Below are 15,106 nucleotides of genomic sequence, written 5' to 3' on the forward strand. Positions count from 1 at the left end.
CACGTCTTAACATATGACGACGGCTCATCCTCATCCTCGCAATCAGCCGTTTGCTCATTCGCACACACTGTGACGGAAGGGGGCGGGGCCGAGTTTGACGGACAGCGAGCGGGAGGGAGCGCAGTAGCGCAGCGGAGGAGCGCTCGGCTCACTCGCTCTCTTTTTTTCTGCTCGGAAGCAGATCCTGCGCGGATGCCGCAAAGAAGGAGCAGCTCTCCTTCAGACGACACCATCGGAACATCCGCCGGCATTTTTTTTTTCCCTCCCCCCCCTCCCGTGGAGTAAAAGACTTTTTTTCGAGGTGCGGCGATTGCGAGCGTTTTTTTTTTTTGGTTCTTTTTTTTTTCCTTCAAGATATTCCCTGCGGATAATCGTAAGCGGCAGTAGAGCGTTGGCCGCACGAAGTTCCCATCCAATGGAGTAAAGGACTTAAGTCGGATGCTTTGGCCGGATGTAATGCGCTGCACATTCTCCGCGGGACGCTGACCGGCCGATGGGGGAAACATGGACGCCTCTTCAGAACTCGAAGACGGGACTCGCCACAAGAACCAGGTGCGTCCACTCACACACACGCGCGCGTGTGTGTGCTAATAAACACCCGCCCACCCCGTCTTCCACCCATCCATCCATCCGTATCTTCTCCCCCCCCCCCCCCCCCTGGGTAATGCCCCCCCCCCTCCCTCCCCCCATTCATCACACAGAATGTCTTTAAATGAAACAAAATACAAAGCACGTACAGTTTTTTTTTTTGGGGGGGGGTAACTTTAGATGTGATTTCAAGTTCTTTTCAAATGGACCAACAGGGGGCGTTTTTTGGCCGTTTTTCAACACATAATGAAGTTGCACAAGGTCACAAGCTGAAATTTCATGACACCGATGCGCTTTGCCCCTCTTTCTTCTCTCCGGTAATCTTGAGCCATTTTGTGGAATTTAGAATTATTAATTCCTTCCCGATCGATAGTCCACGACCCTTTAAAAAAAAAAAGTGCAGGCAGGGTTCTTTTCTGATGAATCTTGATGAATTCCACAAAGAATACTTACCTGTCTAATCGATGTCACTCCAGTACCGCTCTTAACCTCTAGAGGGCGCATTTTCCACACTACTTGGTGACTTAATTAAATTCGTTTTTTTTTTGGACTCATCTGTCATCATTCACACTTTTTTTTTTTTTTTTAAAGTTGTCACTTCTGCTTTGAGCACGAATGATCACATTTTTGGCACAGTCTGCCAGATTTTTCGATCAGATCCGCCCGCTCGCCTCATTAAAAAGGAGAGCCGGTGAGTCATTTGGTGGCATCCTGTTTTCAGTTTCAAGTCATATCGACTCAATATTTAAGAGGTAATTTGTCACGTATGACGTCCGGGGTAAGCGTGATACTTCTCCGGAGGCGCCGATCGATTGCCCCCCCCCCCCCCCCCCCCCCCCCCGCAGAAAATGAGCACGCAATTGTTTGTAGTGTCGTCTGAATGGCTCTACATTAGGAAGGGGAAAACAAAAACAGTTGTTGTATTTTCACTTAGAAAGTGGAATAGATCATCATATACAATATTTAACGGCTTAACTATCTGGAATAATTGTCTCAAAATGGAAGTGGATTTTAAGGTATTAGAAAATCTAATTTAATGCGGTGATTTTCAAATCAAGAGCAAATGAATTGGAACAGGAAGAGTTTTTTTGTGATAAATTTCATAAATACTTGCACTGAGGTGCTACACGTCTACAAAATATGGAGTGTTTAAGAGCATTTTGTCGGCCATTTTTGTGGAGCTAATGCTGCTTGAAAAACAATACAACACTAAATTTGTATAAATATGGTCAAGAATGTTTTTTTTAAGCTGGTATTCGTTTTTGGGTGATTTAACAACAAGTTTTCTGTGAAATGCTTTTCTGGTTTTATCGTAATGAATAAAATAACTTAATAAAACTAATATATTGGGAACTATGTAAAAAAATACTAGGTGCATGTGGTGTTGGCATGTTTTTGGCTGCATTGTAGCAAGTTCTTAGCACAGCATGTCGGCCATTTTGGATGACTATTTTGCTCCTGAAAATATGTTTTTTTTGGACCACTTCATTGAAATTTTAATCTAACACATCGGCCATTTTTTGGAACATTTTTGTCATTGAATCTTTGGCTACAGTAAAAAAAAAAAAAAAAAAAAAAATCAGCTAAGTCCAATACCAAGTATGAATATCAGCGTACCATCTTTTGTTGCACGAAATTTTCCCTAAAAAATATAGCATTTTTTTTCTGAAATTATTGAAAATTTTCCATTGTTTTTTTTTTTTTTTTGTAATTTTCAGTTTCTGATTCGAAAACAGCTCCAAGAGAATAGGACAATTTTGGTATCGGCTGTAATCCCAGATATTGATACTTGGTATCAGTACCTAATTTTGATACTCCGGTTATGCAAAATTTGCGGAGTTGAAGAGTTTTTATTCTTTCGTTTCTTCCGGTGAGGAAAAAAAAAACGACCGTCCACGAGACGAAAAACAAACGGCGATGACTAAACGAGACTAATTCGCTACAACCGCGATGATTAAAGACCAAAAGCCGTCCCGGCACCCCCGAACGATCACGCGGCGTTGGGGAACGTCGCCAGATGCGCCGTTTGCGCTTCCTTCCTAATTTCCCATCACGCACGTCTGGCATCGACTCTATCATAGCAGCCCCAGATTTTTTCTTTTTTGATACTCCGCGTCGGCGAGGCGGCGGGGGGGCTCGGCAGAACAGACATCTTCCCTTTTGTCTGGGCGCCTCCCATTTTTTTGCATATTTGATTTGCCGGCGGAGGTGCGGCGTCACCCCCGGCGCCCTTTTTCCCGCAGATGGAGGCCAATTAAGAGGAAAGCGCAACTTGAAAGTCCGCCGGAGTCTTAAATCTCCCGACGGCAGACGGAGCCGCCTGGCGCCGGGCGGTCAGATACTACGTGGCTAATTGAGACTTAAAGAAACAAACGTGGCCGTCGGCCCGTTCCGGCGCTCGGAGGAAGCGCGCGCGTCACCGGCTCGAAATACAAACTCGTCAACGGTGTCTCCCCCCCCGGGGTCGGACGCGTTATCGGCCGGGCTGATATTTGGTGGCGGTATCCTCCGAGCTGATATCGACATTTGGCATTTCGACGCGGTATCGGTCAGGGGCAGATATGGGCTTTTTGGAGGATTCCCCTGGCCGATGCGCGGCGTTTTGACGACGTGTCCGCCGTGCCGATATCGGACCCCGCCGATACCGGACATTATGACAAAGTGTGCTTGGGTCCAGACTCGGCGATTTGACAAAGTGTCAAATACTGTGGCCAATACTGTTTTAACGAAGGGTTGGCATCGCCGATATCCAACATTTCCACAAAGTGTCGCCCCGGCCAATACCTGACATTTAGACGACATGTCAGGCTCACGATATCCGACATTACGACGAAGTGTCGGCCTCGCCGATATCCAACGTTTTGATGAAGTGTCTTTCCGGCCAAAACCCGCCATTTTGACAAAGTGTCAATGGGCCGATACCGGACATTTTGACAAAAATAGGGCTCGACCCATATCCCGCATTTTGACGAAGTGTCGGCCGGGCCAATACCCGACATTTTGACAAAAGTCGGGCTCGCCGATATCCGACATTTTGACGGTCGGGCTCACCGATATCGAACATTATGAAGAGTGTTGGCCTCGTCGTTATCTGACATTGTGACAAAAGTCGGGCCTGCCAATATCCAGCATTTCGACGACGCGTCGATCCCACCGATATCCGACATCGTGACAAAGTGTCGGCCGACATCCAACGTTTTGTCCGTCGGACTCACCGTTATCTGACGTTTTGACACCACCGGGCCGACATTCGACATTTTGACGCAGTGTCGATCTCTCACATCACCGAAAATTTGACAAAGCGTCGAGCTCGCCGATATCCGAAGTTTTGACAAAGTGTAGGCCTCGCCGATATCCATCATTCTGACGAATTGTCTCCTGGGCTTTTAATATTTTCGTATTACCTTTGAAAAAACATATCTCTCAAAACAAAATATCTCATATCTCTAAAGAGCTAGCTTGAACTTGGTCAATTAGCTTAAGCTAACGTCCACTCCCGTGGACACAAACGAATAGGCCGGGTCTGTTCCATGCGCTTCCTCAGCGTTGCATTCCTCCCGTCGCGCTCTCAAGTAGCGCTCTCTTTGACCATTGTGCTACAGCGGGCGGCCATTGTTGCGCAACAATGACGGCGGCGCCCGCCATTCTCCGCTCTTTCGCCACGCGCTCAGCTGGATGCTCTTGTTTCAAATCAAAATGTCTCCAACCTTATAGAGCCAATTTCAAAACTCCAATCGGGAGAACCAGAAAGCAGCTGAGAAGATATCACACACACGCGCACGCACACACACACGCGAAGCGTCTAGGAGGACTCGCCCATCAGTTTCGAGCGATCAATAGCACTCTGAACAAGTCCAAACTTTTCCAAAACACTAAAAGTCCAAACCCGCCTCAATCGATATCACGCCCACACGCGAGAGTTTCAAGAGGAACGTCCTCTTCGCTCATAAAATTTACCTACACTAGACACTTTAAATATGTCTAAACAGTTATATATACGTATATATTGTTGCTTATCCCCTGCAAAGAAAAAAAAACATATTACTAGCACATATCAACATGTTTGTTTTTGCTGCCCCCGGTGGCCAAGGCACACACTAGCAAGAGCTGCACAATGTCCATTGAATTGAAGGTAAAAAATATCGCAATTTCGTTTAAGACAGCAACTAACGAGAACTTTAACACTCGATTAATCAGTCGCTCGTTTTGTCGATGAATGAATGACTTTTTTGTTCATTTATTTATCAATTTAATCTCCATTGTTAACGCTTTAAAGCTGATAGTTCTAATTCAATTACCGGTTTGTATATAAACATGTTTGTTTTTGCTGCCCCCAGTGGCCAAGGCAAGAGTTGCACAATGTCCATTGAATTGAAGGTAATAAATATCGCAGTTTCCTTTAAGACCGCAACTAACGATAACGTTAACACTCGATTAATCAGTCGCTCGTTTTGTCGATGAATGAATGACTTTTTCGTTCATTTATTTATCAATTTAATCTCCATTGTTAACGGTTTAAAGCTGATAGTTTTAATTCAATAACCGGTTTGGTAGATTAGTCAGAAAAATATGAGAATTTTGTTTTTCAAAGTAAACCCTCGGTCAAATTCTCAGCTCAAACGTCTTTTTTTTTTTTTCTGCGCAAATGAAGAGACGTTGACAAGAAAGACCCTGACAAGTCCTTAATTGTTTCCACCGCTTCAAATTGACGCTGACGGGCGCGACGGCCAGTTCTGGCTTCTTCCACGTCGGTGTTGTGTCAACGCGGAAATGAATAATTAACCTCGAGTAATTGTGTTTGGGAAGGCGACACGCCGCGCATTTTTCGCCGGCGTAAAAAAAACAAAAGAAAAAAAAAACGGACTGAAATAAACACAGAAAATGCCAAGAGGTATTTAGTCTAGCAGGCACGGATGGAAAGTACCCAAAGTACCACAAATAATCTTATTATTATTATACCAAGAGATCTTTGTTTTTCTTTTTACTTTCACTAAACATTTTGATACGCTGCAAAAAGTGCTGCACTGAATATAAGCTGGAATTTTCAAACAAGATAACCACAAAATTTTGGACTGACTTTATTCATTAAAATGATGATTACAATACAGTAATTTAGCCCGCGGGTGTTTATGGTTGTACACGCCGCTAGTATAAAACTAGTTAGAAATGAGCGCATGGTTTTGAACCATGACCTATTTTGACCAACTTTTGTAAATTTTCATGTCCTACTCCTTTGTCTTTGGTGTATCAAGATCAAAGGCCCAAATTGGGCCAAATTGACACATGTGTTAGGTAAACATAATTCTACTATATAATTTAACTTAAATTACATAGTATGAAAGCATTTGTGGAATTTACGTCATTTAGTACATAATTAGTATTTAATGACCTAAATTAATTGATTAATTATCTTAAGTTCTTGATTAAAATTTAACCCTTGTGCAGAATTTTGGCGATTTTTGGTCATTTTCTTCCTCCTTATTCTGGAATGATTTCTGCCAAGGGATGCCACTATACTGGTAGTGTGATAAGAACTTGGGTGAAATTTCAACTCCCTACTACCTTCTTTCACTTTGACCATGAAATTAAAAATCAAAGGTTTGTAGAAAATACCACGCAAAGTTTCGTTACTTTAGTCGTCAAACACGAAACATTCTTTAAAACGCAAAATATGCCTCCGGGATTGAACGAGTTAAAAACGAGGACCGAACCGACCTTTGATCTTTTGACCCCTCCCACACACAAACGCTCGCCAGAGCATCTTTTGTCATCCACAGCTTCAATTTCGCCTTCGCCTCATTTTCCACGCGCGGCAGCGAAATTGGCGTCACGTTTCCCATGCGCGCACATGCCGCCGCACTGCTTTGCCGACTTAAGTGGAATCTATTCGCCGGAGAGAGTCGACGGCCGCGCTGGCCTTTTTTTTTTTTTTTTCCGCTTTTCTCCGCATCCTGCTGATATTATAGAATCTGCCTGCATCATTTTCAGCGCCTTTTTGCAAAAACATCGGAGCGAAGCAACAAAGCAAACAATCCCGCCGAAGATTTTTTTTTTTTTGGATGATGGTAGATTGGACGTCGTAGACGAGAGAGCGGTGGAAAACGAGGAAAGAATACAAATAATGCATCGTGAGGAAAAGTCGCGGTAAGAAGTAAACAAGTACAAACTGTTACTGGACTCGAGTAAAATTTTCAGGTATTTTTACTTGAAGTTTTCAAACTTTACTGCTGTCATTGAGAAAAAATGGTACTTTTTAATCAGTGGCACTTTAATTGTTAATACAATTATTCAAAAGCCGCTCCTTGGTAGCATAACATTAGCGGTTAGCATACGCTGGTTTACTCAATAATACGGCGCAATTGTAGTAAACTAAGTTGTGGGTGTCGGCTTTTGAGGGATTTAAGTGCAAGGGGGAATTTTTGTCTACGATTTGAGGTTTTGTAAATAAACAAACAAAAACAAAAAAAAACAGGAACACTGAGCTAGCTTTGATAATTTAGCTTTTTAACCTCTCCGCGCTAATCGTAGCTGGTTAAATTTGCCTTTAGCACAGCTCGTAAGACATCAGACTAGTTGTGAAACTTCAGCTGTTTTGGCTAACGAGCTTACGTCAACATGGCGTATTTTGACGTATTTTGCGCAATAAGTACCGCGCCCCCCTTTTTCGAGATCGAAACAATCGCGTGGACAGCCGCACGGCCCAATGATCATTGCGAATGCTCGTTTGTCTTTTTTGGAGCGGGGAGCAGATAAACAAAGATAACTAATAAGGGAATTAATTCGACTTTGAGATCCAGCGAATCATGAAAGATCAGCGTAATGGAGCGTTGGTCGCACGGCTGGATCCGGAGCAGAAAAGAAGAGGGTTTTGTGATTTTGGCGGGACAATGGCGGCGGGAGTACAGAGAAGAATACTCGGGCGCGGCGCCAGAGCATCTGTTGATGTCGGGAGCTTGGCGTCTGCCCCGCACTTTGCTGAATAGCGCCTCTTTTTGCTCTCGCCGGGAGCCCGACCGGCGGAGCGGCTTTGATGGAGCCGCCTTTTGCTCTTTAACTTTCCTTTGCAGCCGCCGCACGATTGCCTCTCCCGCCGATCCAAATGGAGCAATTTCCCGCAGTCAAATGCCATCATCGCTTAACAGATAGCCAATCGCAATGAACTCGCTCTTGATGAGTCGTTGAATAGCTCCGAACGTGATCGGCGTAGAGAGAAAAGTGTACGTATGCGCTAAAAGAGTCGTTTTTTTTTTTTTTTTCCGTGGTGCGCCATCTGCGAAATACGTCACGAGATTTTCGTCGTATGGCGGGCAAGCCAAACATATGTTAATTAGCAAATGTGTGTAAAACGCAGGTAAAATCATCAAAATTGTGTATACGTATTAAAAATCGGGATCAAAATAGTATAGTGAGTGCCACTTATATATAATATTTATTATTTTCCGCACTATAAGGTGCACCCTCAATTAATGACATATTTTAAAACGTTTTCCATATATAAGGCGCACCGGATTATAAGGCGCAACCTTAATTAATGACATCATTTAAAACATTTTCAATCACAGTATATTAAGATTCAAAGTAGTAACAATAATAACTCAAATTATAACTCTAAACTCAAAGTCAATATGAGCAACCTTGTTCAACTGTAAACACACAAAAGAAACATTTAAAGCTTTTTTATCAGTTCATTCCCCATCTACAAATCTCAATTTCGATCCATATATAAGGCGCACCTGATTATAAGGCGCACCATCAGCTTTTTTTTTTAAATTAAGGCTTTTAGGTGCGCCTTATAGTGCTGAAAATACGGTATACAATTAAATAACATTGTATATTAAAATTAAAGAAATGATTTATTTACCTTTGAGCCACTTTGAGCCACATATTCCAATCAGTTTGCTCTTACTTTGAAAAGAAAGCTTCCGACCCCGTCATGGCGTATTACTAGATTTACCGAAACCTTGTCGAAACGCTGTTAAAGTCTCACAGCCCCTTGCCACCAGTTTCATTCACGGAACATGGAATTTTCTTGACGTCTATCATTACAGGAAGCACGTCTGAAGGACCCATGCCTGAAATTTAACGGGAAATTGCCCATTTTAGTTTGAAGCAGCCATTTTGGAAAACACCGTATTCACCGGCCGACTTGAAACCGGATGGTCGTGTATCCTGACAGAATACATGGGGAAAAAAAAAAATCTCAAGGACCCATGCGCGAAATTGAATAGCAAGTTGGCAATTTTTGTTTGAAGCAGACATTTTGGGGCGCACTCGCACTAGGAAATTGGCTTAAATGAACCCCTATTCCATTTGCACTTTCACTGTCGTTGGTTGTCGTTGAGGTTGGCTGCGGCTAAAGCCAAGAGTCGCTTTGGGGAGAGAGCTAGCAAATGAAATGGGGCGTGAAAAGGCGACACAGGCAAGGTATTTATTGCCAGCGTCTTATTAAATCGCAAAGACAAACGGGCTCGTGTCTATCCGTCCGACATTTCTTCATCATCGAAAAATCAATCGAGGATGTTGTGTGTCATTATTTCAAACGCGCTATGGGATTGAAGGATTTTACTCGCCGTGTTTTTTCCCACGTTTGTTCCCAGCAACAAGTAAACCAGGAAGCAGAAGATATGTGAAATGAAACTAATGGACAGGTTAGCTCGCTAGCTAGCTAAAGTACTTGACAATCAATCACTGTTGTAGTTTATTTATGGGCCTAAATTTGATAGCGTGAGAAGTTTTGATCCAAGAAAAAAAAAAAAAAAAAAATATCAAATATAATAGAGTAGATTTCTCAATGGAAACTAAGCTAAATTTGTCATAAATTTCTCGGTGGAAACTGTTATTTTGTTGAGTAGAAATTAGTAAAATAGAGCCCAGTTTCTTGATGGAAACTGGGTTGATTTATCAAGTAAAATAAAGTAGAGTAGATTTCTCAATGGAAACTAGGCAAAATTTGTCATAAATTTCTCAGTGAAAACTGGTATTTTGTCGAGTAGAAATTAGCAAAACAAAGCCCAGTTTCTTGGTAAAATCTGGTTTAATTTATCAAGTAAAATAAAGTGCAGTAGAATTCTCAATGGAAACTAGGCTAAATTTGTCATAAAGTACAGTAGAGCAGAGTAGATTTCTCGGTGGAAAGTGAGATTTTGTCGAGGAGAATTTACTAGCATTTCTCTGTGCATTTCTGTGTGGAAATTTGCTGAGTAGAATAGAGTAGATCTCTCGGTGGAAACTGGGCTTTTTTGTCGAGTAGAGTAGATTTCTCAATGGAAACTGGGTTTAAGATCGAATCTGGAAAGTAGAGTTGAAGAAACCTATTTTTGGACTTGATTTCAAGCAACGAGGTACTTGTTAATGAGGTATTGTATTACATCGCCGTCTGTGTCGAGATTTCCCCAGTACGCATCCGCGTTCTGTCATCGGGTTGTTGTTTTTTCCATTCTCTATCAAAAACAACAACTATATCAGTCCAAATTTGCAGCGGATCACATTTTCGCCGGAAGAAAAAAAAAAAAAAAATCGGCATCATTTGCAACGGGAGCGGAAGCGCCGCTGTTTTGCACCGCCGGGCTTGTTTTTCATTAGCGGCGCTGGCAAACGTTTTTTCGAGCATATCATTCCCGACGAGCGAAAGCTCCCGCCCCCTGGCTACGGCTGAAAACAAGCAGCATATTTACTATTTCCCTTGTTTCCTCTGGTGAGACGTGGCACTCCTCTGCAATAGCAATGAAATTGGATATGGAAATGGTAGACCGGCGCAGGTCACTTCTTTTCCGCTGATGCCGCGCAACTCGGCCGGCGCGGCCGAGTCCTGGGAGAAAACCGACGGGCCGGCGCGGATAGCATCTCTCAAGCACGCTGACACGCGAAACCCGGCACGTGCACACAAATGGAAGCGCATCTAAGATGCAGGGCGGCGCGCGGTAGAGGGAATCCGATATATATGTCCTCTCGGCTGCTACTCCACTCCCATCCCCTAGGGGGCAGCCTATTCCCAGAGTGACGACAGTTTTTTTTTTCTTTGCTAGCCTGTTTCGATGTCACTTTTAGACATTTTATGGATGACTCCATATCCCTCTGAGATGGACGATTTGTGAGTGTCCATTTGTTTTTGGTCCGTATCTTTAGATTAATTCGTCCGAATGGACTCAGTTAAATACAATCTGGCTTTGCGCCCGTAAAAATAACCAATCTAGCTGTTGCTGCATTCATTTTATTTAAACAGTTAGCGCTCCTCTTGAATACATGTAAGTCTGTTCTCCTCCGTACTCAACAACTTCTCCCGCTGCGCACCGCTTCATGCATTCGCCGCATGCATCCGGGATGCCCCCCCCACACCCAAAGACAGCTCTTGCACTCACATTCAATCGCCTATCATCGTGAAGAGGTGTTTTTGCCGCTCTTGATTCTTTCAGGCCAAAATGCCCTTATCTAATGCCGTGACTCAGTCCATGTAGAATGATGTGCAGTGGTTTATTTTAAGTGCGGTATTTGGACTATTTTTGAGTCGTTTTCATCCACATCATTCTTGCAGTATTTTAGCACACTCCTGGTAATGTGTGGACTAAGCGGTCGTGCCATTTTCAATTTTGACATATTGGCACCCTGTGGGTGAAATTTCAGCTCCCTGGTGTCTTTTTTCAATGTTATGACCTGCGATTTATAGTCCGGTGGGGTCTGGTGCGGTTTTACTGAAAAATACAGTAAATATTGTGGCATATTGTCACCATCTGGGCGAAATTTCAGGTCCCTAGTGGCTTCTTTCGTTATGAAATACCTTTTGATGTAAAGATCTTTTTTTTTTGGGGGGGGGGGTTGTATCTTTCAAAGTACTAACAACTGGAACAACTATAAAATAGAACTGAAAAGATATGAATCAAGTCGCTGTATATATGAAATTTCAGCTCCCTGTTGACTTCTTTTAGCATGAAATATCTTTTTTTTGGAAGGGGGTGATACTAATGGTATCATATCAACATCTCAAGAATTGAGCGTCAGCGTATATGCCAGTGCGGTTTATAATCCGAAAAATACGGTAAATCCTGGCATATTATCACCATCTGGGTGAAATTTCAGCTCCCTATTGACTTCTTTTAACATGAAATACCTTTTCTTTGGAAGGGGGTGATACTAATGGTATCATATCAACATCAACTCAAGAATTGAGCGTCAGCGTATATGCCAGTGCGGTTTATAATCCGAAAAATACGGTAAATCCTGGCATATTATCACCATCTGGGTGAAATTTCAGCTCCCTATTGACTTCTTTTAACATGAAATACCTTTTTTTGGAAGGGGGTGATACTAATGGTATCGTATCAACGTCAACTCAAGAATTGAGCGCCACTATCCGTCTGGCATAAAAGAAAACGCTAGCAAATAGGATAAGGAGTTAATCTCCGCAGATTTTGACTTTTGGGTTTTTCCAGCCGAGCCGTCAATCATTTCCATCCGGTGTCGGGAGTCTACTTTTAAAAGCCCCTCTCGAAGTGCATCTCTCTCCGGTGCGTTCTCTTGAGCCATTTGTCCGCCGGCTCCAGTCAAATCTCCCCCTCGCACGCCATGACTAATGCATGAAGACTGGAGAGGGACGGGAATCGGCCGGCGAGCGCCGTCCCATGTCCGCAAATGTCAGCAATTACAGTCGGCACACAAAGAATGTCAAGAGTGCGCCACCCCGGCTCGGCGACGACGGGAGTAATTGCCGTGTAATGGCTGACAAATTGTTCCTCGGACTTGATGAAGGCGCCGCGGGTTTTTTTTTTTCCCGCGTTGTATTTGTTGAAAAGAAAGGAACTCTCTCAAGCTTCTTCTCGCTCGGGACGTTGAAAGCGGGCCGGCGCTTCCTGTGATGTGTTAACGCAAGAAATCAATCGGGCTCGCACACCTCCCGCGGCCCTTCGCCCGCTATTGATTTATCGCCGAGCGCATGCCCGGGGGACGGACACGGAGATGATGGACATCGGGGACGGGGGGTGGAAAAAAATACGCGCCTGAAAAAAAAGTGACGGGATCGCTATTTTGGGTCGTTTCCGGGTGTCTCTCGGAGGGTTCCTCCAGACAGGTGAAAAATTCGGGATATTTGGAAAAGTAGACCTCTGTCTGGTTGATGTTTTGGTTGGAAGACAGCCATTTTTCGGGCATTTCCATGAGAACTTTGATGGCCCGGTTGTTCGCGAGATGGTTTGAAAATCAAGCCCCGTATCAACACTGGATTTGGTCAACATGCCAATCTTGAGGAGATTTTGGTTTGGAGCCAGCCATTTGAGTCCTCAAAAGGCCGATTTGTTCATGAGATGTTTTGGAAATGAAGCCCTTCGCAACCCTGAATTTGTTACATGTGCTCATCTTGAGTAGACCCACATAAAAAACCCTCAGAAATCCATGCCTAAAATGACTTGGAGAAGCCAGCTAATTTGGTTCGGAGCCAGCCATTTTTGGCTCATTGCAGCCATTTTAAGTGTCCTTCAAAGGCCAAATTGTTCTTGCGATATTTAGACCCACAAAAAACCTCAAGAAGCCATGCCCAAAATGACTCGGAGAAGCCAGCTAATTTGGTCTGGAGCCAGCCATTTTTGAGCTCATTGAAGCCATTTCAAGTGTCCTTCAAGATCCGAGTATCTTCCAGGTATTTTGAAAATGATCACTCAACATTGAATTGGTCAACATTTTGAGTAGACCTACAAAAAGAACCCGCATCTCAAAGGACATTGGAAGCCAGCAATTTTGGTTTGGAGCCAGCCATTTTTTTAGCTCATCGCAGCCATTTCAAGTGTCCTTCAAGATCCAAATTGTCCTCAAAGTCCAGTATTTTGAAAATGATTAGTTTTAGCAACACTGACTTAGTCAACATCTTGAGTAGACCTACAAAAAGAACCCACATCTCAAAGAACATTGGAAGACAGATATTTTACTAGCCATTTTTGGCTAGTTTCAGCCATTTTGAGTGTCCTTCAAAAGCCAAGTCGTGTTTGGAAAATTGGAAGGTTGAATTTGGTTAACATGGCCATCTCCAGTAGACCCACAAAAAGCCTCGAGAACCCATTGCCCAAAATGGCGGTGGAAGCCTGCTACTTTGGTTTGAAGCCAGCCATTTTTGCCTGGTTTCTGCCGTCTATGGCTGTCCTTCAAAAGCCGACTTGTCCTCCATATATTTTGATAATTATCCCCCTCGCCAGTACTAAATTTGTTAAACATGTCTGTCCTGAGTAGACTCACAAAAAAAAAAAGGTTCTGTCATGCCCAAAATGACACAGCGAGCTGGCTAGTTTGGTTCCAAGCCAGCCGTTTTTGCCTCATTTCCGCCATTTATGGCTGTCTTTCAAAAGTCGAGTTGTCCTGGAGAGATTTTAAAAATGATTCCCATTAGCAACACAAAATTTGCTAAACACGTTTGTCCTCTCATGTAGCTCATTTTCGCCAAATCTAGATAGCCTTCAAAGTTCAACTTGACACAGAAAATGGCTTTTTTTTTCCACAGCACTAGTTCATTTTAACCAAGAGCGCCATCTAGAGGGGATGAAAAATATCAAGCGCTTCATGAAGCTTCATTATTTTTTCCAAGCGGGGTCGGCTGTTTTGATTTAAAACAACCGTTTTAGGCTAATTTTTCATCATTTTCAGGTCGAATTTTGAATGACTATCCAGTTTAGAAAAGTTTAATTCATTGCTACAAAATTCAAAGTACGTATATCAGACTTGAAAATCCGAAAATTCGTACTTGTTTTGTGGCAAGGGGCTGGTGTGTGTTTATTTGGTGAAAATGACAATCACAAACAGAACTGAAAAGAACCCCAAAATTTGGACAAAATTTGGTTATCATTAAAGAATCAATAGTAAAAAAAAAACCCACTAGGGATCTGAAATTTCCAGCAGATGATTAAAACATGTCAAATTTCAAAATGCACCAATTCTGACATTTCTGTGTGATTGCGGCTGCACGTGCGAGATTTTGTGTATTTTGTGTATAGATGATTAAAACATGTCAAATTTCAAAATGCACCAATTCTGACATTTCTGTGTGATTGCTGCTGGACGTGCGAAATTTTGTGTACAAAAGTAATCGTCCAAATTTTGGACCATAGATGATTAAAACGTCAAATTTCAAAATGCACCAATTCTGACATTTCTGCAAGATTTTCTGTACAAAAGTAATCATTGTCCAAATTTTGGACCATATAAAACCATTTTTATTACAATTTTTGAAATGCCTTTAAATAGGATTTATGACATCGATGTTCCTGCCATTTTTGCAACATTCCATTGAGCGGCGGTCAAACTATGTCAGCAAACAGAAAATTCTTTGTCGGCTTGTGTTTCACCGCAATACAGTAGGTGGCGGTAGGGACCAATTAATGACTCTCATCACTTACCATACCATTTTTCAATTTTTCAAAATTTTTCAAAATTTTTCAAAATTTTTCAAAATTTTTCAAAATTTTTCAAAATTTTTCAAAATTTTTCAAAATTTTTCAAATTTCACCTACATACGTATGGATAGAAATGAACAATTTGAGTGGTC

The 15,106-nt window shown here is 42.6% G+C and overlaps 1 protein-coding gene across 2 annotated transcripts in view; it reads left to right on the top strand.

Moving 5' to 3' along the window:
• The first annotated feature begins 230 nt into the window (after positions 1–230).
• The window catches only part of fibcd1b (fibrinogen C domain containing 1b), a 95,111-nt gene continuing 80,235 nt past the window's right edge, over positions 231–15,106 (top strand). Inside the window, exon 1 of one of the 2 annotated variants that reach the window (XM_088435562.1) lies at positions 231–552. In XM_088435562.1, coding sequence (XP_088291688.1) covers positions 505–552 — 48 coding nt within the window. In that variant the 5' untranslated portion in view covers positions 231–504. The remainder of the gene's footprint in view (positions 553–15,106) is intronic. The other variant, XM_088435563.1, reaches the window with a different exon arrangement.

The sequence above is a fragment of the Hippichthys cyanospilos genome, chromosome 15 (genome assembly GCF_059441005.1).
Source record: "Hippichthys cyanospilos isolate Australia breed blue-spotted pipefish chromosome 15, RoL_Hcya_1.0, whole genome shotgun sequence".
NCBI lineage: Eukaryota > Metazoa > Chordata > Actinopteri > Syngnathiformes > Syngnathidae > Hippichthys > Hippichthys cyanospilos.